General features: G+C 38.2%; 1 protein-coding gene across 3 annotated transcripts in view; it reads left to right on the forward strand.

The window, feature by feature from the left end:
* The window catches only part of mllt10 (MLLT10 histone lysine methyltransferase DOT1L cofactor), a 40,727-nt gene that overhangs the window by 848 nt on the left and 13,004 nt on the right, over window positions 1-26,875 (forward strand). For 2 of the 3 annotated variants that reach the window (XM_029529446.1, XM_029529448.1), the window contains exons 2-11: window positions 2,681-2,760; window positions 6,775-6,829; window positions 10,163-10,272; window positions 10,423-10,526; window positions 10,971-11,064; window positions 14,167-14,256; window positions 19,869-19,967; window positions 20,299-20,635; window positions 21,411-21,629; window positions 22,261-22,740. In XM_029529446.1, the coding sequence (XP_029385306.1) occupies window positions 2,681-2,760; window positions 6,775-6,829; window positions 10,163-10,272; window positions 10,423-10,526; window positions 10,971-11,064; window positions 14,167-14,256; window positions 19,869-19,967; window positions 20,299-20,635; window positions 21,411-21,629; window positions 22,261-22,740 (1,668 nt within the window). The remainder of the gene's footprint in view (window positions 1-2,680; window positions 2,761-6,774; window positions 6,830-10,162; window positions 10,273-10,422; window positions 10,527-10,970; window positions 11,065-14,166; window positions 14,257-19,868; window positions 19,968-20,298; window positions 20,636-21,410; window positions 21,630-22,260; window positions 22,741-26,875) is intronic. The other variant, XM_029529447.1, reaches the window with a different exon arrangement.

Raw genomic sequence — 26,875 nt, forward strand, 5'->3', positions numbered from 1 at the left:
TGTTTTCCATTGGCTGCATGTTATCGTCTAGAGTAGTAACTGTAATGCAGGGCTGCCAAGCCGGTGCTTACCCAGGATGACTCAGATGATGACGTCCAGTGTTTACAAATTTAACAGCTGGCCATGTGTCTACTTGGCAAACACAGTAGGAGATAGCAACTATTTGAAATGTCAGCAACTCTGAACCCCGACAGATGTATGTCAGGGTGTTTGAATTTGTAACTGTTTTTGAACAGCCAAGTGGACCTGAGGTCTCTAAATAAATTTATTAACATCCGTATTGTTATATACAGGGTGGTACTCGTATAGATTCAAATATTTAATCTTCTTGACTCAGGTTTCTGACATTATTGGTTTAAAGTTTCAGAAACAAACAAACTCTGGAAAGTTATAGGAGTAAATGTGACTTACTATGATTTTACTCCATAATATGTCATATCTCACATTAATGTTGCATCACATTCTCTCAGGATCGGCTAGTTGGGTAGAATTTATAAAATGCTGTGTTCGCTTGCCTCAGATTAAGCAAGTGTTGTGATAATTACAGGCAAATAGTTTTTAGTGGATTAGAATCACTCACTGTAGACTTGAAGCATCAGTGCAAATTACAGCTGAAGATCCAATGCTTTTGTGTGTTGCGTGTTTTTGAAAATAGACAAATGTTATGTATGAACATGACACCCTTCAGGTTTGGTCAGGATAAAGTCCTTTGGTTAATTATTAAAGTTCTAAAGGTATTAGAGAGCAAGTGCCTCCAAATTTTGCACTACATACAAATGCTACAGGATAATATACTGATGTTGAGAAAACATTGTGGAAGATAGTTCACTGTTCAAGAAAAGTGTATTACTGCAGTGCACAGAAGAATCATTGCATCAGTCTATTTGTCTGTTAAATATCAACAATTTAAAATGTGATTGTAATTGTGTAGAGGTGCATGATTCAGATGACCATAAGTCGTTTGTGTTTGCAATGATTTCATTTGCTGAGAATTGCACAAGTGAAGCTGCAAAAGTTGTATAGCAGGAATCGGTCAAGAAAAAACCAGTTTGGCTGTGAACACATTAAGATAGCTTTAATATCCAGCATCTAAGTGATGACAACACAAGCTGTTCAAGTTTAACAGGCAGATTTTATCTTCTTTGTGTATAATATTTTTAGTTGCTTGTACACAGTACAAGCAATTCAAAAAAATTTCATCATTCATTATATTCACACCAACAACAAATACAATAGCAAAGTAAGGGCAAAATGAATTGATTTTGAATCAAATTATGATCCTTATGTGAATCTATTTTTTTCCTTCTTTTTGCACAGTTCTATACTACTGAGTAAATGATTACACTTTCTAAACTGTCATTGTTGCATTACTGTGTTATTACTGGAAACTTGATTTTTTATTTTTTTTTTTCCTCCCTTCTACATCCATCACATATTGCACCGCAGGACAAATCTCTTCACTAGCAACCCAGTAACATTTATTGTGTAAATGGTGACATTTTAAAGTATATAGTGTCTCCTAAGACCCATGGCATGCATTTTTAATTTCTCTTCTTGGGTATGTTGTTCGTCATCATGAATCTGTAACACCTTTAACCTGCAATGTATTATGCTCTTCTGCCACCACTAAGTTAAAGTATAATGGTCTTGTATAGAAAAATATAGTATAGGGGTCTAGACGACCCAAAATGTGATGTCCGTATATGTGGACACCAGGTCCTCAAAAGGTGTATATTACAAAAACTGTCTAATTTATAATCTGTGCTATGAATTGCCATTTTTTTCCAAAAATCTAACCAAATTTTGATGAAATGCTGTAAGTTCAAATGAATTTAAACTCAGTAACCTTTGGGTATTTGGTTCTTAGAAATCTGGATTATAGTTGTTTATTACTTTGGATTATGGACTGTGGTTAAATCAGTGATAATCTGAAAATGTTTAAAGGTGGGATATTTAGGCAAGTGGTGTTTGACATAGGCTAGTACTACCTGTACTGCAGCTTGGATCTACATCAACCTAGATGTGTCAGTGTGGTCATGCTGTATCTCAAGGTGAAAACAACAGTATGTTTGGAGTTGAAGCATCAAAATATTAAGAATTGACGCAATGCAGGGTGTATAAAAGGCTGCATGTGGCCCTGCACATGCAGCCTTCAGAGTCATTTTTTATATTCTCTCCGATATAAACCTGTTTATTCAGCTGACAATCATTTTCATAGAACCTTGTAGTAGAGTTGAATAAATATTTGGGACCATTTGAAAGCATCTTCTTTATGTATGGCGCAACAAGCTCATAAACGATTATCACTGTTGCTTATGTGTGTTGACATCACTAGCGCATTACCAGCAATTCTCCCATTGTCCCAAGGGCTTAAAATATTTTGCAGCTCAGGCAAACCATGCCAGCTGTCAGCAGAGTGATATACAAACAACACCAGTGTATTAAACACTCTGCCAGATCAAAACATTGCTCAAATCAGTGTAATCACCAATTTTCCTTCTGGTGCATATTTAAAAAAGATTTTTTTATAAGATATAATGTAATATTTGTACAGATACTATCAGGGTGGTGTGTGCATTTTATTTTTCATTATGAATATGTACATTTATTCTGTGGTATAAAATGTGATGACTTACTCTGCTTTCTCTCCTCTTAAATGCCCCCCTTTATTTCTCCTCAGCCTGCTACGGCATTGTGCAGGTGCCCACTGGTCCTTGGTTTTGCAGAAAGTGTGAATCTCAGGAGAGAGCAGCCCGTGTGGTGAGTCACTCAAGTCTCTCTGCCTCCATTCACCATTCAAGTGAACTCCTGGAATAACAGGATTGTCAGACATGTAGGGTGGCGTTCTGGATGTTGAACAGTATTGTTTTTGTTGTAAACTTTAAACGTTTACTGCTGTCCTTTGCCCCAAGCTTGCCTGTAAGACCACAAGCTCTGGTCTGTACTAGTGACCATCATATTTCGCAATACTATCATTAGTCTGGATTGAAAGACTTTCTGAAAATTCTTATGAACTCTGTTTGAGTGGTGACAGTTTACTGCCTATAGCGAATACCATTTGTTGCTAACATTAAGCTGTTCAGTCTATATCATACCAGCCCATTTGAATATTAAGGCACGGACAAGAACACATACTTGGAAAGCCCTGCATGTCTTACATTTAATGCCTGAACTGTTGTGTTGACTAATCCTCATCGAACTCTAAATCTTTGGCTAAAGAGTTTCTGTATTTTTCCTCTTGTCCTTGTGGAGAAGGATTTAGTGACAGATGTAAATTAGGGGTGGGCGATATGGCTTAAAAGAGATATCACAATATTTCTCAGAATTTTCACAGTAACGATATTCTCTACGAAAAAATACAATTGATTTCGTTCTGTCTTGTTATTCATTTTAACATACTAAAATTAGTGTTATAAACACAAGTGCTTTGTGAGTGAGGTACTGTGCAACAAAACAAAGGTAACTTTGCTGCATTGATCAATAATTTAAATTTTTTTCAGCCCTTTCTGGCTTTATTTCATAGGACAGCCTGAATAGTGACACAAAATTGGGGGAAAGAGAGCGAGTGGGGAATTAGAAGCAGTAAATGATGGCGGCCGGAACCAACCCAGCCCGTCACCAACAAGGAGATTGTAGCGTCCTGCTTGTGGGGCACTTGCTATACCCAGCCCCCCACCAGCACTGGCTCTTTAACATTCTTCATGGAAAACCCGACACACGTTTGGCACACTTTAACACACATTAACTGTCAATTCTAAATCTCGAGATATTCATTTTTGCCTGGGTAAAAATTTTTTACCGCTATTATTGTGAAGGATACAATATGACATAACCACCCCTATTATAAACACTACATTTCATTTTGTTATTAAAATAATTAATTACAACCCCTATAGCAAACATGTATTCAAATGGACTTCTCTTCAAATGTTAATTTGAACCAACTCTTTTTTTTTTTCTGTGTAATGAAAAAAATGTAAAAAGTTGGGGATGTCACAGAAGTGGTGGTGCACAAACAGAGCCTACTTTCAGGCTTAATCAGAGTGAAATCTTTTTTTTTTTTGGACCTGACCGCTAAAGGCAGCACCAAAAGTCTGCAAAACAACATCTGGATAAGGCAGAGAAACAAATGAAGAAACAGATAAAGTTAAAATTTGACTCTGGTGCAGATCACCAAAGATGTGTTGGTTGGGAAAATAAGCATTATTTATAGACGGAACACCGTGCCACCGTACTCATACATGGTGTGAAAATTACATTTCTGCCTTATGCTGCCTATATCCTGTGGCACAGGAAACATTTTACAGACAAGGGACGCAACACCAAATTTAGTATAATTACAAGAAAAGTTCAACATTATCTTCAAATACGAGGTGCATGGTGCTCCCAGCAACATTGTAATGAAGTAAACATTTTAATATATAAATGAATAAACAAAGAAGCTGTATTTATTGCAAACAGCCTCGCTTGTACTAGTTGAGTGAAACACTCCTGTAGCGTCCTTTTGGAATGTTTCTAAAATGCATTAATCTGCTGTAAGAATTAACAGTAGAGTCGCAGGCTGACATAACATCAACAGACAGTAATGTTTCATTTAATTTTGTTTTTCATATATTTAAATACTGCACATTAACAGCATGTGATAGGAAACCTGTCATTCATTGGGCCACTTGATCACTCATGAGTACTATAGCTGTATACGGTATATACAATAGCAATAAAGGAACTATACATACATGGATTATGCCGCCAGTCTGTGTGTGTAACAGTAACCTGTAGAAGAAACAGAAACAGAGCCAGGGGCAGCTTCACGACACTTTTCAGTAATCTTAGTTGTAGTCATGGCTTGAGACTGAAAGTAAGCCTTGCCCTCCTCAGTGACATGCATGAAATTACTTGAGTCTGCTTGTTGAATCAGGGCTCAACAAATGAACTTGTTGACATGTTATTGCATTCAAGTTGGCTCAATGAGACCTATGAGAACTGTAGCCCACGTTATTATGATGAATGGTGAACTTTAACATAACGTAGAAACACCAATATGAAGGCGAACAATGTCATATTTACAATGTGGGAGCTGAAATGAGTTTTCACTAGGACCAACGTTACTCAAATATGGAACATGAATTAATTCTGTGTCTGATTATTGTTATGATTGTACATCACTGCAAACTAAGTACACTATGGAGACATTTTCTGTATACCTGGGTAACTGGGAATGTTTGTCATCATAAAACCATAAGACCATAAGATTGCGACGTTTATTAGAACTTCTTCTGTATCAGGTGCAATACCTCTGAAAATCAGCAATATTGTTATTAGAGCTGTTTCAGGATATGTTTGTCTCTGTGTTCAGTTGTGGCTGGTTATATTTCATGAGTAATAGCTGAGCATCAAATAAGTAGAGCGCTTTTTAATTGAACTCGGAATTAAACACATCACATCAGATGACTGGCCCGGTATATACTTGGTTAACCCCTACTGCAAATGTCATTTAGATAATTGAAAAATGTAACTCTGCTTCAACATTTGAAGAAAGATTTGTTTGGATATGTGTTTGCTGTGGGGGCTGTGCTTGTTTATTTTTTAGTGCAAGTTAACAAAACATGGAATTTGCCCACGGTTTCCAAACATTTTCATACAAATATATGCAGTTGTTGATCCAGAAGCCTGTCAGATCTGTTTTTTATTTTGGTGTGTGCGAGCAGGGCAGAGTTTAGCAGGCTAACTAGGTTTTCCTCTAACCTGTAAACCTGATGAAAGGAGGGTCTCTCATTTACATGATCTTACAGAGCCTAACTTTCTACTGTGTGTAGAAATGAAAAGCAGCAAAGCTTCATTTTGGAGAAAGAAATATATGTACAAAACAATATATAAGGCTGTGAAGCTGGCTAATACAAAACATTAGCAGTACCAAACAATCCTGTGAAGATAATAAAAAAATATCCTCAGACAAAAGTAATTGAAAAGAGAAAATAATAATATTAGAGTGTTCATTGGGCTGTGTGGGAGTTTGAGGGTTTTCACAAAGAGGGACTTTGTGCACAGTTACCTGAAAAGTATATCTGATAAAACTTTCATTCTTAGGCTTCTCAAGTGAAAATGATATATACATGTAGTAAAGTAATATATTGCTTTCTGTGCATAATGTTATTTTAATTGAAGATAATGTAAATAATGTCCATCCATATTTCTAAATCTCCAATATGCCAAGTAAGGCACCTCTCTCTTAACCTGTACTCAGTGGTTTAAATCAAATAAACATTTGGAGTCAGTCTCTTGTGATTTTGGTTTGTCTAACAAAGGCCTTTTGGGCAATTGAGTATTTACATTTGAAAGGTTTGAACAGTTTTATAAGATTAGGAGGTAATTGAAAGTTTATTGTCATCAGTGACAACCAACTGCATGATTAATAGGGAAAATATTTCATTGCAAAGTATTTTGGGGAAACAAATTAAGAGGTTTGTAAATATGTTTTTGTGAAGCATGACATGTAACAGAAATGGTAGAAAAATAGGAAGAAAGAAATTAAAAAGGAGGACATGAAAGTCTTTCTGATCTGTAACAGACCACACACACACACACTGTACTCATAATTTATACACTATATGTCCCCCCTGTATGTGCTCACTTGGAAAAAGTTTTGTGCCCGAGTCAGAACGTCTTTCCAGCTGAGCTCACTCTGACACATTTGTCATATTGAGTATTAACCCGACTCTGAGCAGATGAAGGAGACCTGTTGAATCTGACCTGAAGTTTCCTCTTTACCCACAGAGATGTGAGCTGTGTCCCCACAAAGATGGAGCCCTCAAGAGGACAGACAACGGAGGTAGAATCCCTTTTGGCAGCACACAGACAGACACAAGCACACACATCTGTGGTTAACCTCTTGTGTATTTTTTCATTAATTGCATGTCACTGGCAAGTTTAAGGGGTGTGAGCGTGCTGGGAGAGTTATGTTGCTGTTTGTTGTGTGTGCTGCCTCTCTGTACCGTTCTTGCCAGTCCATGTTTTATGAGTGTGTGTGTGTGTGTGTGTGTGTATGTTTATGAGGGGGCGGGCCAGGATGGGTATAGTGCATGGCCTGTGAGGAGTCTCCTCTCTGGGTTCATTGGAAGGTCAGCTTGGTGGAGACTGTAAATATTCTGTGTGTATGTGAGTGTGTGTGTTTGAGAGGGAGAGGCACAGCTGTGGGATTGTGTCCAGGCCTGCAGGGAGGCATCAGGACAACACTAACACACACCGTTTTACTACTTTCTCTTTTATTTTACCCTTCCCATGACCCCTCTCTCCCTCTTTTTCCCCTCTCTTTTTCCTCCCATGTTTCCCTAACCATCTCTTTCCCCATGCCATCCATTTCTCTCTTCTTGTCAGTTCCTTTCCACTTGTTGATCTGTGTCCTGCTTACTGTTATTTCAAGCTTGAGTGTGATAAAGTGGAGCAAAGGGATTATTCTGGGCTGGGTGATTGATCCAGTATTTTAACATGTAGCAGGCACAGAAAGGAAACCTAAGGAGGGGAAGAAGGTTTACAGCTGTTTGCCATAGTTCCTGTTTTGCCTTTGGAGGATGTGATTACTCACGTGTTGCTGTCCTCTGTATAAGATGAATTTAAACATAACATCAATAGTCACTTTAAAAAATAGCACACTCAAAGGTGTCACATCTGTGTTTGTGGTGGTACTGCGAGTACCCTCCCTTCGGAACATTTCTTAGTTGAACTGGTTCAGTTTCTAAGCACATGTAGCTCATTACCTGCGACAGTGACAACCATGAACACAAGTTGCTCTTCTTTACCTAGTTTGGGTGTAACTGTTTCAACACACTTAAAGACTCTCACACATGTTAGAAGGAACAGTTCTTTGACAATTTGTCAGTTTATTGGAACACAAATTAGTTATCAGCTAAATTTAGCAAGTAGGACAGCACATAAAACAAATCATCAATCAGCAAATAAATCATGTTCAGATTAAGTTGGCATTGTGAAAGTCAGAACTATGATTTTTCGTCTCATTTTCACTGAAAACAAAAAGATTTCTGTTGGAGGAGAATATTATTTGTTGGCTTGGGAATCTCTGTCACATCACAATGCTTGTCAGTGCTTTGTCAAGAAATTGTAGCTTCTGTGATTTGGATGTTGCACTTGGCCATATTGTGATGTAGCTCTGCGACCAAACTTATAGGGCTGTGATAACCTCTTGCAGAAGGGATGTTCGTAAAGAGATGTTTTGTTGAGTTTGGGGTAGTAAAAGTGTGAATGCTTACTTTGAGGAGGAAGACTGCGCCACTTTTATAGTCCTGTTTTATAGGCCTCTTCCAGATTCTTGGAGGGACTTCAAAACAACAACATGCCCCCATTTCACACCCATTCCCTTCTATTCGTCCCGCCCTCTGTCCTCCTCCCCCTGTCCCGCTCACCAGGTCAAAGGCAGGTCAGGGGTTCAACTGTAAGTTTAAGCCTGTTTTTGTTGCTGCTATGGGGAATAACAGACACCTCCAGCATGGCAGGAGATTCCCACCTCCATTTGACCTCCCGTTCACCTCCTTCAGCTCCTCCTCAGCCTGTTGTCAATTCTGCTGCCACTCCACCATACCCTTCTGTCATTCTACCGCCCCCAGTTTGTCTTCACTGACAGGCAGCTGTGTGTGTCAGCACTTTGGATAGATTCACTACTAGTTTACAAATTACATTTCTTTGAGACTCAAGCTTCAATTAAAGTTGAAATATCTGTTCTCTATGTAAATGTATGACTTGATGTGTCCAACAAGGATTGGATCCCTGTCTAGTCAAATTTCTATGATTTAGAATCAGTGTACATGCATTATTCTTTTTAATGATATATAAATATGACCAAAACTTCAATTTCCTTAATTAATTGATAATGTGTTAAAAAATGTTTAGGTTGTGTGGTGAATTATTCCCACTTAGTTAACCTCATTTGTGCTGCCCACTTGAACGTCTGGGATGTCGAAGTCTCTTGGACTGACACATTGAAGTGATAAGTCGATATCTGTTTTGTGAAGCCGCAGGCCTTGGTTTTATATTTTCCATTGCTTACAAAGGGCCAAAAAAGCTCACTAGGAAATACCTGTATATGAGCTTTATCCTCAGTGAATAACAATGTGCTAACAGAATCACAGGATATGAATTTTTATATAGTGCAACATGTTGGGTCAGAAAAGGTGCTTGATCACCTTTGTCTTGGTTTGGTTGTTTTATTCCAACCTGTATAAAAATGCCCCAAAAATTTGCAATTTAAATCAAATGTAGCAAACACAATTGTGTAGAAAAAAATCTGTTTTGCATTTAGTGCCAACATATTTCTTGTAATGTACAGATGAGGTGGTGTTCTTCTTTGTCTGACCCAACTAATAACGTGCGCGCACACACACACACACGTGTGTGTGTGTATATATATATACACATACATAAAATAAGTGATGTATTGCGCATATTTTTTTGGGGGGGGTTTGTGCCTCATATTTCCATCAGAGAATTTTAGTTTTACTCTAAACTAAGAACTAAAAAAAAATCTAATTTCTATAACTGATTTCCATTTCGGACAGCAGACCCCAACCTTTTTTGTGCCACAGACCAGTTTAATGTCAGACAATATTTCCACAGACCGGCCTTTAAGTTGTGGCGGATAAATGCAACAAAATAAAATGATACGATCAGCATAAAAACTGAACATCGCACCAACAACATAACATGAGTAACATCCTCTCTGCCCCCTAACCCCGAACATAAATGCAGCTTTCTTTTTCATGGAAGTCGCAGGCTCTTCTTCTCTCTCCTCACTGGGCCTTTTCCCCTTCACAAAGAAACTTTCCAAAGACTTGTCTTGACATGTGTCAAGAGTGAGTCATAGATGGATGTAACAGAGAGAATCTGGTCATTTGTCAAAATAAAACATAGTTCAGATTCAGATTATAAATAAAACATAAATAATGTAAGTTATTTATTCTTTCTGCTCAGCCCGGTTCAAAAAACCCACGGACCAGGGGAAGGGGACAGCTGATTTAGGACATAATCCTGATATTAGCACAAGTTTTATAATTCTTAATTTAAAACTGGGATGTACAACTACACACCCCCGTTTGCCAGCCGTGATTACTCATTGTGTGATACGTATGCTGATGCTTCTTTTGTTTCTTTGCAGGCTGGGCCCATGTGGTGTGTGCCCTTTACATACCTGAAGTTGAATTTGCTAATGTCTCCACTATGGAGCCCATAGTACTCCAGTCTGTGCCACATGAGCGCTACAACAAGGTAACACACTTTATCTACACATTCTGACTTGTCAGAAAAACAAACTTGTTTTGTTATTATGAACAATTGAGTTTGTTTTTGAATTAAAATAGGCTCTCTTAACCGTGTGTATCTTGGTGTGTGTGTGTGTGTGTTTGTGTTTGTGTGTAGACATGCTACATCTGCGAGGACCAAGGCAGAGAGAGTAAAGCCGCCACTGGAGCTTGCATGACCTGCAACAAACATGGCTGCAGGCAGGCCTTTCACGTCACATGGTGAGACCCATTCATATGACATTAACCTCACTGAACAAAGGAGGAGACTGTTTCCTTCGTTTTTCCTTCAGACTCTTGTGAAGACTTGTAAATTTGATATGCTGTCAACTAGCAGCACAACCTTTGAGATATTGTGCATGTTGAGAGTTTTATAAGTTCTGTGGGGTCAAGTGTAAAATAGAATTTGTTTTTGGATTCATTTTCTTTACATGACTATGCCACCAACATGGGCTGACTCACATTAGTTTTAAACAATTTGAAAAAGAACTCCTTTAAATCCAGTTTAAAGAGTTGAGATTTTAATGTCCACCTGTTTCTGGCTCCCTGTATATAAATCAGTTAAACTTTAGGGCTTGTTGGTATTGTGTGTCTCTTTGTAATAGGTTGTCACACAAATATTTCTTTCACATACCCCCATTTCCTTTGCATCACTCTGTGCCACAGTGCCCAGTTTGCAGGGTTGTTATGTGAGGAACAAGGATCGGATGCAGACAATGTCAAGTACTGTGGATATTGCAAATACCACCACAGCAAATTGGTAAGTTTTCTATTTACTATTCTGTTTATGGGATAATCAGACTTAGATTTCTAAATTATTCTAAACTACAACTTGGCACATCACTACACATCACATTCCTTTCATAGAAAAATAGCAACTTTAACCTGTTTTTCCACATGTAGGGACAAATTAGATTATTTGTATTTATTTATTTATCTATTTATTTAATTAATTAATTAATTAAGTTTAATATGATTAATCATCAAATGTGCTCCTTAGCCGAGAAGCAAAGTTGTCTAATTAAATTTTAGAATAGAAGTCAAATGAGAAAACTTGTACTAGACCCAGGTGTTGATCTTTGTTGTAGTAGTTTGTCTATATGTGTATAAGGCCACTCTAACTAGTGTGTACTGAGGGCTTGGAACAGCCAAAGTCTTAATTCCTCCACATGGCTCTTTATGCACTTTAGTATCTTGAAGGTTGCATGGCTATGAACAAATTGGTTTGTGTGTTCTATTACACTAACAGCAAAGAGGAATGACTATGAAGACGTAACACACACACATACACACACATATCTTTACCTGAAACACATAAATACCTTTCATCTCGTAAACGACTTGCCATTTCCCTGCTGCCACTGAGAGATTTCTGTTTCTATTTTGCCCCCTCCATCTCCCTTTCTCATCCTTCCCCTTAGGACTAGCCTCTTCTTTCCTCCCCATCCCAGTCTTTCCACCCATGTGAATTTCTCTTTCCTGATCAGTTCTCTCCTTTCAGGCAACTTCCTGTCTCTCCTTGACCTTGGGCCTTACACTCTCTTCTATCTTTCCACCCATCTGCTTCCTCTATCTCTAGACCAAGCCATCCACTCCTTGCTGTTTGCCTCTATTCCACCTGTCCTTTACCGTCCGCCGGTGCCTTTCCTTCGATGCTTGTTCCTTCTTCTCTGTTGATCCTCTTAATCTCTCTGACAGTGGCCCACATAATCAGGTGGTTTGGGTTTTAAGTGATAGAATGGTTCTTTTTGTGCTGGACAGTCAAACAGAACTTGTAGGCCATTATAGATTTTTTTATGTACATTTTTTGGGGGGAGTTTATCTTGAAGCGATTTAGTTCTTTGGTGCTTTTCCTGTCATTTTACACTCTATTATTGAGTAAAAGTAACAGTGTAGTCATGTCTTTTTCAAAGTAGATGCATTCTCCCAGTGAATAGTGTTACTTTAGTGCCGTTCAAAAATTTTTACTACTACTACTTTTCATCAACACTATATTAATACAGTATTGATAGTGAAAATTATTTAAATAAGCATGAGATCAACATGTTGTGATGTTATTTTACTTGTCATTCAATTTCAAACGGTGTATGAGGATTTTTCTCAATCTCATTTCTGTTTAGGTTGTCAAAGTCTCTTTGGTTTTTCAGATGTTTTCTGAATATGTAGCCACATGATGTATGTGTAAAAGGTAGTCAGCTCCACTCAGATAGATAACACTGGATTGAAGAAGATACATGAACATAACTGTAACAATCGAATATATGACATATGATTTTACGATACACATTAACAAAAGAAAATGCCTGTGGAGGCAAAAAAACAGGAACTTGACAGAAGTCTGTAGATTGGTGGTTGGATGGACATACAGTACAGGCTTAAAAGTATCATCACTCAAACACTCACTCCACACAGACACACATACAAATGACATTTTACAATGTTAACAAACACTGATGAAAAGACTCATGCTGGTATATTGATTGTGTATGAATGGCTTTGGATGGTGGGGCATAATGCCATTAAGCTGGGATTGTATGGATGACAGGAATGTACCAGCGGGAATCAATTATGAAGAATGCAATGTTGTTAGCAGAGTAGCTTTCATAAGATCCAACTTGATGGATGTTTACACCATGTTAGCAACATATAGTATGTGACTGGACTCGGTTAATCACAAAATCTAATTTCAAACTTTGATTATCCTTGCTGAATCTGCACTCTTGAAATTTCCATTTGGCCAGCGGTTTTATCAAGACTGTGCTTTTTCTTAGCAGTGTAAGCGTACCCATTGATGCATCAGCTGGAACTGGAGTTTGCTGCACACAACTTTGTTTTGTTTCTTTTAGATATTTTCTGTACATGTGATTGACAAACGTTGTTGCATAACATTTGTTCCCTAGCTGCTCTTGTGCAGTGACAGTTGTTCTGTACAGTTGAAAATACCATATTGTCTAAGAAAAAAGTATCAGTTTTGTTGAGCAAGAGCCATGGCCATTAACTCTTATGTAGTACACATGAGCATGTTAGAATTGAAATTCAGATTGAGCCAAGACAGTACTATCATATTCGGACAGTGGACAGAGGAGGATTTTTCCAATGCTGGAACAGGTTTGCTTTGAGTTTTACATAATTCCAAAAGAAACACACTCCCTGGTCACAGATATGTACCTTTCAATACAGGCTGGATAAACACAAGCCTTGGTCTACACCTTGAGGTAATATGGCTGTAATTGGAGGATTCATTTTTTGTCACCATGGCAACAGATAATATAAACCAGCTGGTTTTTGTTGTGATTGACAGCCAAGGTCCTACAAAAGTGTAATGCAAAGGAGATGATAAGAAAACCAAACTCACAGTTGTTTGTGTTTTTACTGTACCCATTAATCTGGGCTATTGCTTTTTTCCCTTTATTGTGGTATTGATAGTTGTCCTACACTAGAATGACTTTACCTCATGATTATATTTGGTCATTGATAGTATGAACATGAATGACCTTTCCTACATTCGAGGCGTAATGCATTTTTGTTTAGATACCTTTTGCCACCAAGCACCTTTTACTCTGTAGTGACCAATAAGCTTAATTATAACCACCACTTTTGGAAACCAATGCTTATGATAATGTTTTTGACTGTTTTTGAATTTTGACTTATCTTTCAGTTCAGTCAGCATTTTTTAGTTGACTTTTTTATTTTTATTTTTATTTTTTTATTTTTTCTTTAATTTTATTTATTTATTTATTTTTTAATTGGAGTTTTTTTTTTTTTTTTTTTTCCCCTTCCTCTCTTTTTTCTTTTTGGTCTAATTTTAGCCTCTTTTCTGTGGACTTCATCCAGTAACTTGGAGTTCCTCTTTACCTTTTAGCGAAGGAGCAGGGGCCGTGGTAGTAGGTCTCAAAGCTTAAGTGACTCTTCCTCTCAGTGTATGGATAGACCCCCAGACAAGGACAAGAAGGTAAGACAGCCCTCAGCTCTTACCATCTCTATGCCTCCCACCCACGAATGTGACTCCACCAGAAACAAACGTCTTCATTTTTACATGCTGACACTGTGGAGGGACAGGCAAATGCGCAGTAAAACCATCGATCAATAATATTATTAATAAGTGGCTCTTATAATGGCTTTTCAATAACCATTCATAATGACAGTCTTTCAGTTTATTATTTATAAGAAGACATTTTTTGTTTAAATTATAATGTAAATCAATAATGGGATGTATAGTTTTGATTAAGTACTACAATCACAGCAAAGTAGCCTGGTATTTTTTCAAGCTGTCTCTGCATTTGTATCTGAAGATATTGTAAGAAGTCAACTAAACGAACCCCCAGAAAATGTTTACCTTGGCCTTGAACATTATTCTTGCTGTCAATAGATTTTAGAAAAATAAGGTTGAAATGGATGGTTAGAATTGAAAGGAATGCATTTGGTGTCTTGATTGAATTTTTAATGGGTGTATTCCCTGAGACAACACCTATGTCACACATTTTCTTAATTGGGATGTATTAGTAAAAGACCTTGAGTTTTATGTCCAAGGGACTGCTGAAATTGTGTTTTTATAAACCCAGCATCAGTTGCATTTTGATTGTCTGTAAGAAGAGTTGTTTGATAGCAGCACACCTTTATCCACCACTGATCGCAGACTTGAATGAATGCTGCATTATTGTGACTTAATCAGTCATGCCTGTTAGTAGTACATGCAGTGTAAAATCAGAATTCACAGAAGATAAGACATGGTTTTCAGCCTTTTGTTTTTTGCCTACAGTAATTCTACCATATTAATGAGCTTGATTTTAAATTAATTTGTCATTGTATCATGTAGAGCAGAGGTGTCCAAATCCGGTCCTGGAGGGCTATTGTCCTGCAGGTTTTAGATGTTTCCGGCTCCAACACACCTGATTCAAATGATCAACTCGTCATCAAGCTCTGCTGAAGTCTGATCAGGAGTCACTCATTTGAATAAGGTGTGTTGGAGCCGGAAATATCTAAAACAAGCAGGACAGCGGCCCTTCAGGACCGGATTTGGACCCCTCTGATGTAGAAAATAAACGAAAGCAAAAACACACTCATTACTTGACAGTTTAGCTGTTGTAATGACTGAAAAAGTCTTCTGTTCCCTATTATTGATCTTTCCAATAAATGCTCAGCCCTGGTATTTCCACAGCACCCTTACTAACAGACATCAGTGCTGAGATTTTATAGGATAGGAAACATATTAGTGCTGGAGTGAGATTTATAAAGCAGTGTATGCAGTTGGGTGTAATAATATACAAAATAAAACTTTAGATTTAGTAGCACACGAGATACTACATCAGGCATTTGTATTTCTTGGGGCACCTCAGACAATTTTGCTCACAAGCATGTTGTTCTATGAAATATAGCTGTGTGCATCAGATAAGTTTACTTGGAAAAGATATGCTTTAATTCTGCATTCACCTTGCCAACAATATAAACCGTGAAAATGTATGGAAAAATTCTTAGAAAAGTACAAAGATGGAAAATTAAGTTTAAAAGCGGCTGCAAATAAAACACAACAGTATCAACAACTGGCATAAACGATTCATATCAGATAAAATTACCAAAAGATGGAGGATGGGACCACGCTGAGATGCTGCATTTATTTTTAAACCTGTTTATATAACAGCTCAGGAGAGATTTTGTTAATGCTACTGTTCCCAAATCCTTTTGATGCTTAAAGATCCTGTTCTCTTTCTTTTTGCCAGGTGTAGTAATTGATTTAGATAGAAAGTGATAAAACAAGACGATAGATTTTCAGACATGAAGCAGTGGAATCCAGCTTGTGATGTCTTTGTGCGCATATTTTATAGTCCTGCTGCTTTGGCTTTTGTTAACGTTACCTGCCTCTCTTACTTACAGACACATACACACATGCTCCATCCACCTTCTAGGGTCAGAGATCAGTAAGCTCAGTTTGTTTGTGTGTGTGTTTGCACATGCATTTCTTTTGTGGTTTGGGGGCTCAGATGTATACCCACCTCATTTTAAACCCCCCACTCAAATTACAGAAGAAGCTAAAAGATCTTCCACAGTGGCTGCTCAGAAAAAGCCTGCAGGAAACGCACACATGTACATGCACATTGACTGGTCAGAAATCCTGCAGGAAACTGCGTAGGGGAATTCCTGCCGGGTCCGGGTGGATTATTTTCCCCCTTACTTCCTGTTCCTCCATTTCTCCCTGTCTTCTCTCACCTCTCCTCCACCCACCCCTTCCCTCTGTGTCTGCACCATCTCATCTTTCTCCTGGGGTCATTGTGTTGAATTGTGAAACACTTAAAATACATGGTTTATTGAATTAAAAAGCAACACTTTGTCTTTGCAACATGGTATTTTTATAACTCTAAGTAAAATTTGACTTTTAATTTCTTTCCTTTGGATGTTAATGCAGGTTAAAGTACCACAAGCTTAAACACTCAGCAGGTAATAATGTTAAGTTTAAGTTCTTGATCAATTCAAATTGTGATACAATAATTAAGTAGTTAAATTAACAGGAAAGTAATTAGTTTGGGTTTAGACAACCTGTTATTTATTATTATATTTTTTTTCATTCAAATGCAGAAGAATTTTCTGATATAAACTGCTCAACCTTGCTGCTCTTCCCTTTTTTTCATTATTAGTTGAATATTTTTGCACTTGGGCTGTTGGTTGGTAACCAAGAAAGTTTATTAATGGGTTTTTTTTCACTATGTTCAATAATTTTCTTAGCAAAATTATCAAACAATAGATTGGAAAAAATTATCACATTACTGTTAAAGGCACAGTATCTTCAATTTGAATTTAGTGTATTTAGATTTACTGACCAGATGCAAAAATCATGATGCCACTAAAAATCCCCGGGCACATAATTTGAGCGTTGTGTCTTATATAAGGAACAGTGTTTCTATTCTAGTCAGACTCATGATCAGCGTTTGACATTGACAAAGAGGATTTCAGCACACATTGTTTGAGAGTGTGTTTATAAATAGACTAAGCTCTCATCCTCCGCTTACACTCATATTTACCCCACACAGTCTGAAAGACCACTTGGACATGTCAAATGATCAGGATGCTAATGGTCAGCAGCAGAGAAAGAGGGGAGAGCGCACACTGAAAGGCTTTGTCTCTGCCTGTATAATCAATTGACCTGATTGATAAGAGTATGTCAGGGTTACATTGTGTGCGTGTTATGTTTCCCACGCCCAGTGCTGTGTGTGTGTGTGTGTGTGTGTGTGTGTGTGTGTGTGTGTGTGTGTGTGTGTGTGTGTGTGTGTACATGTGTGTGTGTGTGTGTGTGTGTACGTGTGTGTACGTGTACATGCGTTACCCGACCCTCTCAGCTCAGCCTCTCTCCATCAACACCTACCTCTGGAATGTTAATGAAAAACAACAAGGGAATCCTAAAGAATTTCCCTCTCTGTCTCTGCCGCTCTTTGTCTCTCTTGCACTCTCAGGTACCTCTCCTCTTCTTTTTATTGAAGTAGACGCTGTTTGGATAATTCTTTCTCTATGGAAAAATCACACCTCCCTATGATTCTCTTTGGTCATCTGGTCTCAGTATCAGTAGAAGTGGCTTTTCACATATGGGGAATTTTTTCTTTTTTTCTTTTTTTTTTCTTTTTTTTTTGCATAATGATGAACATACGAAAAATACTTTAAAAGAAAGCTAATAAATATGTGAAATTTAATGTGAAAATTAAAAGGTGAATAATTTTTGAAAAAAAGCCAGTCTATGGTTTAGCTATTATTATTTAATGCTGATAAACATAACCAACCAACTGAAAGTTCTGAATTTTTTACCATCATTGATCTAATGCAACCCAGACAAAAGATTAAAATAAAAAAAAAAATTGAAAGTGGACATAAATTGGAACATGGGTCATTGAGAGAGCTTGAATTTATATATTTTTAAGTTAATTTGATACATATATCCAAACAATATATTAGCAATGTGCAACCGTCTCAATGTTTTTCAGTTCATCAGCTGCTGTTTCTATTGCTCAACATACATGATTTTTTTATACTTTTTTTTTTTTCCCAGAAGGCCAACACCATTCATACCTCTTTCTCTTTTTAATTGTTGCCCATGAGCTTCTTTAAAGCCTGTTAGGTCTCGTTATAAAAATTCTTTGTGGTATAATAGCCTTGATTCATGTCTCACACTATGCTGCACTAGGTCCTTGAGTTCGAAGCAACTGGGACTGATCCTTGAAAAGTCCTTGAATTAAATGTTTATAAAGATGTAGGGACCCTGGTTTAGACTAAAATTTTAATCCTTGCATCTCATTCATGTGGAGATTCAAATATTTCAAGGATACAAAATAAGTCAAGGGTAGAAAATAATGTACATCTACAATAACAAAATTTTTTGAGGGCTGCAGTAAAAATAAAAAGTCCCAATCCTGATTGCTTCACTCTATTTAAATAACATTTACAGCATTTTCAAGCTACTGGCAAGGAAATTAAACGTGGAAACTTTATTTTAAGAAGTCAGTGGTTAAAGAAAACAAGCACTACCTGCTGTTTTAAAGTTCACCACACAGACCCACAAATATACACATGAGCCAAACACTGCAACACTTCTCTCCTTTCCCTAAAGTGTTGGCTTCACCGGAATTCAACATGCTGAGAGGTTACAGTGAAGCTGCTATCTCCTGATTTGGCTGGTGATGTCTGTTAACTGCCACTCGGAGAGGAAGTCTGGCTAAACTGTCACCATCCTCCATGCAATCACTCTTCAACTAGACCCTTAGGGGAGAAGAGGGGGGAGGGGCAGTCTCTGGTTTTTTCTGAGTTGTCATGACACTGAGCATCACAAGCATGTTGAATCCCATGTCGTGTCTCAGGATTGCTGCATATTTTCACCGCCTAACTCCCAGAGTGCATCTGCCGGTGGGGATGTGCACCTGCATGCTTGTGAGGGTCCATGTAAAAGTGCGTGTGTGCGTATGTGCACCTGTCTGCTTGTATGCCTGGGCCGAGAAGTGTCAGGGTGCATGGCATGCACATGAAGTGTAAATGTGCTGGCACCCAGTCGCCACCTCAGGGGTGCAAGAGGAGGTGGCGGTGTGCGTGCGTTAGGGTGTAAATTGAGATGTGATGGTCCAAGGAGGAGGATATGATTGGATGAAACAATGAGACCTTGTGCTTTTCGAGATGAGGCACTTAGACACACTCTGCTCTAAACTGGAGCTGAATTCCTGTTGCCTCCTGCCCCCTTTTTATCTCTCTTCCGTCACTCTCTTTGTGTTAGTGGATCTCTAAGCTTTCATCTCAGACTGAGCCTTTGAAATGCAATGCTCCCTCTTTCTCGCTGTTTCTCTCAGCCAAACAGACAAACACACACAGTCTCACCAGTGAATATATTCCAACTTGTATATGTCCATGTGTAGTGTTGGCGGGTTTTTTTTTTTTTTTTTTTTTTTTTTTTAATAAACACAAATTTTACCAATATGCACGTGGCTATAATAGTGCTTTTTTCCTCTCTCCCTGTCTTAATTTCTCCTCCATGTGTAATGCATTATGCAGCTGTAATCATCTGTTTCTATATTTTTCCCCTCTATTTTCCATCTACAGAAACATAAGGAGCGAGACAGGCACAAACCAAAACACAAGAAGACTTCCATGGACATGTCTCCCTCACTCGTCCTCCCAAACATCATGGTCCCAGACAAGGTGAGGCCATTCCTCTTCTCCTCGGTCCCTTAGCTTTGGGTAAAGGTGATTTGGATAGTTAATTTTACACCACGAGTGACTGGTTGACTCTTTTATTTTTATTTTTTTTGTTTGTTTTTTCAATAGCTTGATTTACTTCTATTGCCCTTCTTCTCAATCCCACACACATCCTGCCCTCCTGCTGACCTTTCTCTCGTTCCTCCCTCTCCCAATGGGCATTATTTTGATAATTCTCACTACGTGGTCCAACTCTTCTCATGGTTCCTGTCCTCCCTTTCCATACAACTATAACTTTTCAATCAATCCCTCCCCTCTCACCTTCCTCCTCCAGACCTACAACAGCAGCAGCTCAGGGGGAGGCGTCACCTCCCTGCCCACATCCTCACAGAAGCGACTAGATGACAGCACCGCCCGTTTCACTAATGCCAACTTTCAGGAAGTGTCTTCTTCTCACTCCGGCAGCAGTTCCAAAGATGGCTTGACTGTAGACACTGGAAAAGTGGCATCTGAGGTAAAGAATAAAAAGAACAGCAGCGGAAGTCACGCAGTGGGACAGAGAGGCGGCCGCAAGTCTCTCACCTCCTCAGGGAAACCCCTCCCCTCTGCCGTGGTCACCATGGCAACATCCTCCACATCTGTGTCTGCTTCTACTGGGCCTTTCCACCAAGGTGAATTGATGGCTGAAAAATGTCTTGTATGTTTCCCACTTCTGGCAATTTAGCAAACAATAAAAAAATAAACTAAAACACCATGCTAAATTTTCTATAACTCCTGTACCCACCCACTGGAAAAACTGCAAATGCAACACAATTAAAATTGCAGCATTGTTATTAAACACCACAATCAGGGTGTGATCCAAGTATTATGTGTTAGTGTGTGCGATGTGTCATTGGCTGCATTTTGGCCAGGCACCAGCCTTCTAGAGGATGGCAATGATGACAGTGTTTCGTCTCAACTAATCTGGGGTCCTGTCTTGGAAAAAATCCCCCCTCCATACACAAACACAGAAAAACATGTGAGGAGGTCAGGGACTGAAAGGAGTCAGTACTTACAACAAGCTCCTGTGTTTTGCAATATCACAACCTTGAGGCCTTTCCTAGGTGTGTGTGACTAGCAGAGAAATGGCGTGTATGTCTGGCTATCGCTCAGTATGTGAGCTGTTCTTCTCATACTTGGTAGGACTACATTATGACTGAGGGCTGACTGTTGAGTTGATAGAGAGCGGACAAAATGCTTATTTTGATTATCTTTGTTCTTCTGCTTCCATGATAATGGAAAGGAGAGTAGAGCGGAAACTTTTCCAAGCTGTAATGCCGGTTTCCTCTGTGTTGTTCTTTCCTTTGCTTACTTGAACTCACTCTTGCTTATTCATTTTGTTGACTCCTTTTGATCATCATCTGTCTGTCATTGTTTCTATTGTCCAACTGTCTTTCTTCCCCTCAGGCCTCCTCTTGACCAGTGCCAGCAAGACGCCTTCTGCTCCTTCCTCTTCAGACTTTTTAAGTTTCTCTGACTCATCATTGCGTCCTGGGGGTGGAACTACCTTCTCCTCCCCACCGTCTTTCAGCAGCTGTCTTGTGAAACCAAGCTCAGAAGGTGGAGCATCAGATGGAACGACAACACTCTTTGGTTCTCTGATGTCGGCTACTACAGCCTCTGCAGGTGACAGGCACTTAATCATTTAAAGATTTTCTCAGTTGCACATTTCTTGCAAGTCATTTGCTTCATCATTTATTTATTTCTGGCTACTGCATTACTGACTATGACGGTGATGCCCCAATAGTTATTAAAGGTTTTACTGCATTTTACATAGGCAGGAGCAGTAAAAGCAAAACTCTTGTCCTTTTTAGAAGCAAAAGGGTCAAAATGCATCTATTCCAAAACTGTATTGGATATTATTAGATTTAAGCAAGATGAAGATTGATGGATTGGTGGATTGATTTCACATATTTTACACCAGTGAATGTGGAAAAATGTAAACAGATAGTATTTTTTAATTTGTAGTCATTTTAATACAAGACTGAAATGATCAGTTCATGACATTCAGAAATTAATTTGTATTAATTTTTAAAGCTTTCATTAAATCATTAAAATTAAATCATCATTTAGTCATTTTCATTTTTTGCAAAAGTTATCCATGGTTCCAACTTTGCTTGTTCATTAGCACATTTATTTGTCTTCGTACTCCGTTATGAAGGTGAGGATCTGATTCCAAGAAACCACCAAAAAACACTAGGAGTGTGCAGACTTTGTAATTTATACAGTATGCACTTCTGCGTTCTTATCATTGCAGTGGGCGGTAAACTGTATGAGAATTCCCACAGTCTCGCAGCCAGTGAGACGACAAGCCTTGGTGGCTCCACTGGATACAAACGGCCGCAGCCCTCCAGCTCAGGACCAGTTATCAGTGGAGCTGTGGCAGGAGGAGGGGAAGATGGGGTGAAGAAGAAAAAGAAGGGCAATTGGCGAAACAGATTTGGACCTTGCTTCACCACAGATGTGAAGCCTTCAGAGCCAGCTCCTTCCCTGACTCTCCCTACTTCCTCCACAGCCAACACCTCCTCCTCAACTGCCTCCACCTCCTCCTCTTCATCCTCAACACTCTCAGGTCGGCCGGGCTTAGTTTCCAGCAGCGGATTAGGAGTGGGAGTTGGAGGGGGAGGAGAGAGGGGGCTGGGGGTCATGGGCGTCAGTGGTGGGATTCAGAAGTCCCCATCACTCCTCAGGAACGGGAGTCTGCAAAGTCACGGCAGCTCCACAACCACTGGGCCAGGTGAGGAAGACACTGAAACGTAACACCAACAAAACACAACATGGTCTCACAAAATGGATGTTTTTTGAGAGTCCTGATCTCACAGGTGTCAAAATGAGAGATACTCTCTCATTCATCTAAATTTTCAATTACCATCACAATTTTCAGTTTCCAAGCAAATAGGCAGAAACGAATTGTTGTCAGGAGCCAAACTGTTGAAAAGAACTGGATTAATTCCAGATTTATGAAGTTGTGGCCCATTTTGCTCTCTGTAGGGTCATCAGTCTGAGCAAAATGGAAATGGCACATACAGTACAGGCCAAAAGTTTGGACATACTTTCCTATTCATTTGAGAAGGTGTGTACTGTAGGTGGCATTGTTAGCATTGTTTGTTGTTCACATCCAGCTCCTGACTTGAGGATTTTTTTTCTGCTATTGACCATCAAATGCTGATGAATTAAACAAATGTTTGTTTGGATTCCCTCTGTGCAGCAAATTATTAGACTTGAGTCTAATAATTGACCTACTGAGTGTAGGTCTGTGTGTTATTTTTCTCATACATGTAAGTGGTCTGTATGTTTTGTTTTGGGTTTTTTTTTTTTTCTTTCTTTCTTTCATCGTTCTCAGTTGCTTGGCAACTGTCTTTATGCTTTGGAGTTACCCTCTACTGATGGAAATAGTTCGCTACAACCCACACGTCCCACGTTCTTCCGTGACCCTTTTGTTTCTCTCCTGTCTCTTGTCTGGTTTCTCTTACCTATATTCCGCTTATACCTCATGTTTCCACCTCACCTGTTGATGCTTTTGGTAATTATAGGTGTTGAAGTGTGTGTTGAGCTTTGTATACAGTTTAAACGTATATTGGGAATGCTAGTGGGACCAAGTGCAAATAAAGAAATACATGCTCTGATTAGATGAATATCTGTCACTGAGCCCACATAGGAGCAGCCTAATGAATCATAATCACTAAGTTTCTCTTGTTCTTAAACATTTTTACATAACATTCTTCTCCTTATGTCTCTTTGTCTATAACTCAGGTTATCTGTTTCAGAGTCCAACTTTTTCAGTAAATAACTGGTGCTGTTTATTCCAAGTTATTTATTTCATGCTGTTAAATTACATTTGTCCTTCACAGTGTATTCTAAATATTGGATAATACCTGTCAGTGTCAGAATGATCATATTGGAGCACTAGCAGAACACAATTAATCAATACTTATGCTTCTTCAGTGCAGAGTAGCTTTTAAAGGAGTAATGATGTGGTTTCTAGGTAGTTGTTGAACAACACACTGGTTCTGAACACTTGGTTTTTTTGCCATGGTTTTGTTGTCTGAATTGAGGATTAATATCTTTAAATACACACAAGGTGAATATTAAACAGAAATTCCTAATTTGTCACATTTTAGTTTTATGTATTTGTGTTATGTTATTAAAGGAGTCAGAATGCAAAAATTAGACACTTTTCTGTCCTGTAAATTTGCAAACTAAAATTATTGAAAACAAAATGGATTGCTGAGTCTTTCCAATAGTATAAGCACAAGTTATTTAACCATAAAAAATGATGTTCAGTAATGTGTTCAGAGGTCTGTTTAGTGTTAAAATTTACTATAGTTAAGCTGCACTTGGTGAATTCGACCTATGGGCTGGTGTTTTGCGTGTTTTCAATTTTTTTTTTTTTTTTCCCCAGTAGTGCTTGTTGAGGATAATTTGTAAATAATTCTGTTTTTGATGCTCAGGCTTTTCCCCATAGCAGTGGTGATGTTTCTGACCACAGCTGGTAAAAGAACATTGGAAAAATGTGTGTGTGTGAGTAAAAGAGAAAAAGGGAGTTGTGTGTTCTTCCTACTGTAAATATTTAGCCAAGGGTTAATGCAGGGCAGTAATGGGGAGGATCTTGGCATTAAATACCCTCCACCCCCACCCCATCTGCTGACTGCACTGTGCTGATGGATAGATAGTTAGCTAGTAGATATGTGTTTGGTGGATGGGTAGGCAGCGGGTTAGATTTTGGCTAGGTTAATCTTTGACTGCATGGGGGTCACTGATGGGACGGACAGGCTGCCTGAGTGTAGTGGGTTTGGAGTGGACATAAAAATATTCAGGCCAGTGGGAGTGAAAAGACACAAAAAAAAGAAATAAGGTTTAAGGCTTATTTTGGTTAATTATTTATTTTCCTTTCTTATTGGCTGTTTTGGTCCCTTGCATGAAGTATATATTTTTTTTAGTCCTTGTGTAGGAAAAAAAAAAGAAAATTTCAGGGTGTTGTGAAAATTGATTAAAAGTTTTCTCCCTGATTTATGATATTTACCATGTATTTACATATTATATTTACAACAATTTTAGTATTAGTCAGCATGTTAAAAATTAATTTGCGCTGTGGCTCGAATTTTTTATTATTATTATTATTATTATTATTATTATTATTATTATTATTGATGATGATAATAATTAACAATATCTAAATAGTTAATTTTAAACAGGGAAGATAAACAATGGATGCAAAACAGGAGACTGAAGCTATAAGAAAAACAAGACACAGACACATATACTGCAAACAAAAAAGGTAATGTTTCGTATTAAGGTACAATTCTGAGTAACTACATTGTGAAAAATACATTTACAGTTGTATTTACAGGAGCACAGATTTCTTACAGTTGAGACCTGAATGTGTGGTTTAACTTCGACTTCCTCATAACTGTTGATATTGTTGAATGCGAGCACCTCAAACTACTGCAAGCCAAGATTCATTTTGTAATATACAGACAGGCAACACACACACACACACACACACACACATATTTATTTATTTATTTATTTATCTATCTATTTATTTATTTATTTATTTATTCCCCTTAATGTGGCCATTCTCCCACTACATATTGCTTTGAATTTTATTATTTATTAATTTTTTCTGTTTTTATTTATTAGTCAGAATAAGAAGTATCTTTCTATTGCAATGATTCATTCTTTTTATCCATATTCAATTTTAATTCTGGTCAGAATATTTTCTATTTTATTTAAGAAGTAAGATGCAAGACCCTAGTTTTCTTAGTTGTTAAAAAATGTAATCAGCTGTGTTGTGTGAGGTCATCCACTTTTTAAATTGGACTTAACCCTCCATAAACAGTCACAATAGATTTCCTATTGAGATAATACCAGCTTGAATTAATCAATGTTGATATTTTTTAAGCTTAGACTTGTAGTGAGCATGAAGGGAAAAGGAACGGAGACTAAGGCAATGGAGGTATCTTAGCTTCAGGGTGTTAACGTTATTGATCACACTAGCAGGTCATAAGTTGTTATAAGTCCAGGTGTGTGTGTGTAAATTACTTCTTTTGTATTAAAATAAGAAGTTTTAATTAAAATGATAAAATAATCAGATGCAATTCATGAAAAATGAATAAGCCTTAAACCTATGCTAGTGAATCTAATCCTGCTTTTCACTTACAATTTAAAATTGTACAAACAGTTTGCACACTTATAAGTGGCATTAATATTCATATTCCACTCCACACACATGCACATTTATGTAAGATCACTAACAAGATCAGATTAAAGTTTTAAAATTCAAACATTCTTTCAAATAGCATTAAAACATCTAAAAAAGTAACTGGTTCGTGAATGGTATCTTAATTCAGAATATTTGAATTAATCTATGTCATAGTATATTATATTTAAACGCGAACCTTTTTTATCTCCTTTTATTTGCACTGTTTATGCTATATCCTTTTGAGTTAAATAGTTTTTTCGTCGGTAGGATTTGATAAGCTGTTTGTTTGGCCTCTAATCCATTTGCTAAAAATGTTGCAGGGGCACATGCCCTCTCAGACTTAGCAGTCCTGCTTTGGGTATCAATTTTTCTAGTGAATATTACAAAGCATTATAAATAGTATGTCGGCCCATGTAGTGTTCGTATTGCTCGCGCTGTCTCTCTTGCTCTGCCTCACTCACTCCCTCCACCCCTCCCCTCCTGGCACAAAGATCTCTTGTTCCCCCAGTGAATGTGTGCTGCCCTGAGCCATTCAGGCTTTTGTGGGGCTGAGGGGCACTCCCCCTGCCCCCCATCCTCCTCTGCAGGGGTCAAAGGGGGGCAGGGGCAGGGCTTATCCCTGGTTAGTGGGCGAGCGGGGGTGTGAGGGAGGGAGAGGCAGACAGAG

Source organism: Echeneis naucrates, chromosome 20 (assembly GCF_900963305.1).
Source record: "Echeneis naucrates chromosome 20, fEcheNa1.1, whole genome shotgun sequence".
Lineage (NCBI taxonomy): Eukaryota > Metazoa > Chordata > Actinopteri > Carangiformes > Echeneidae > Echeneis > Echeneis naucrates.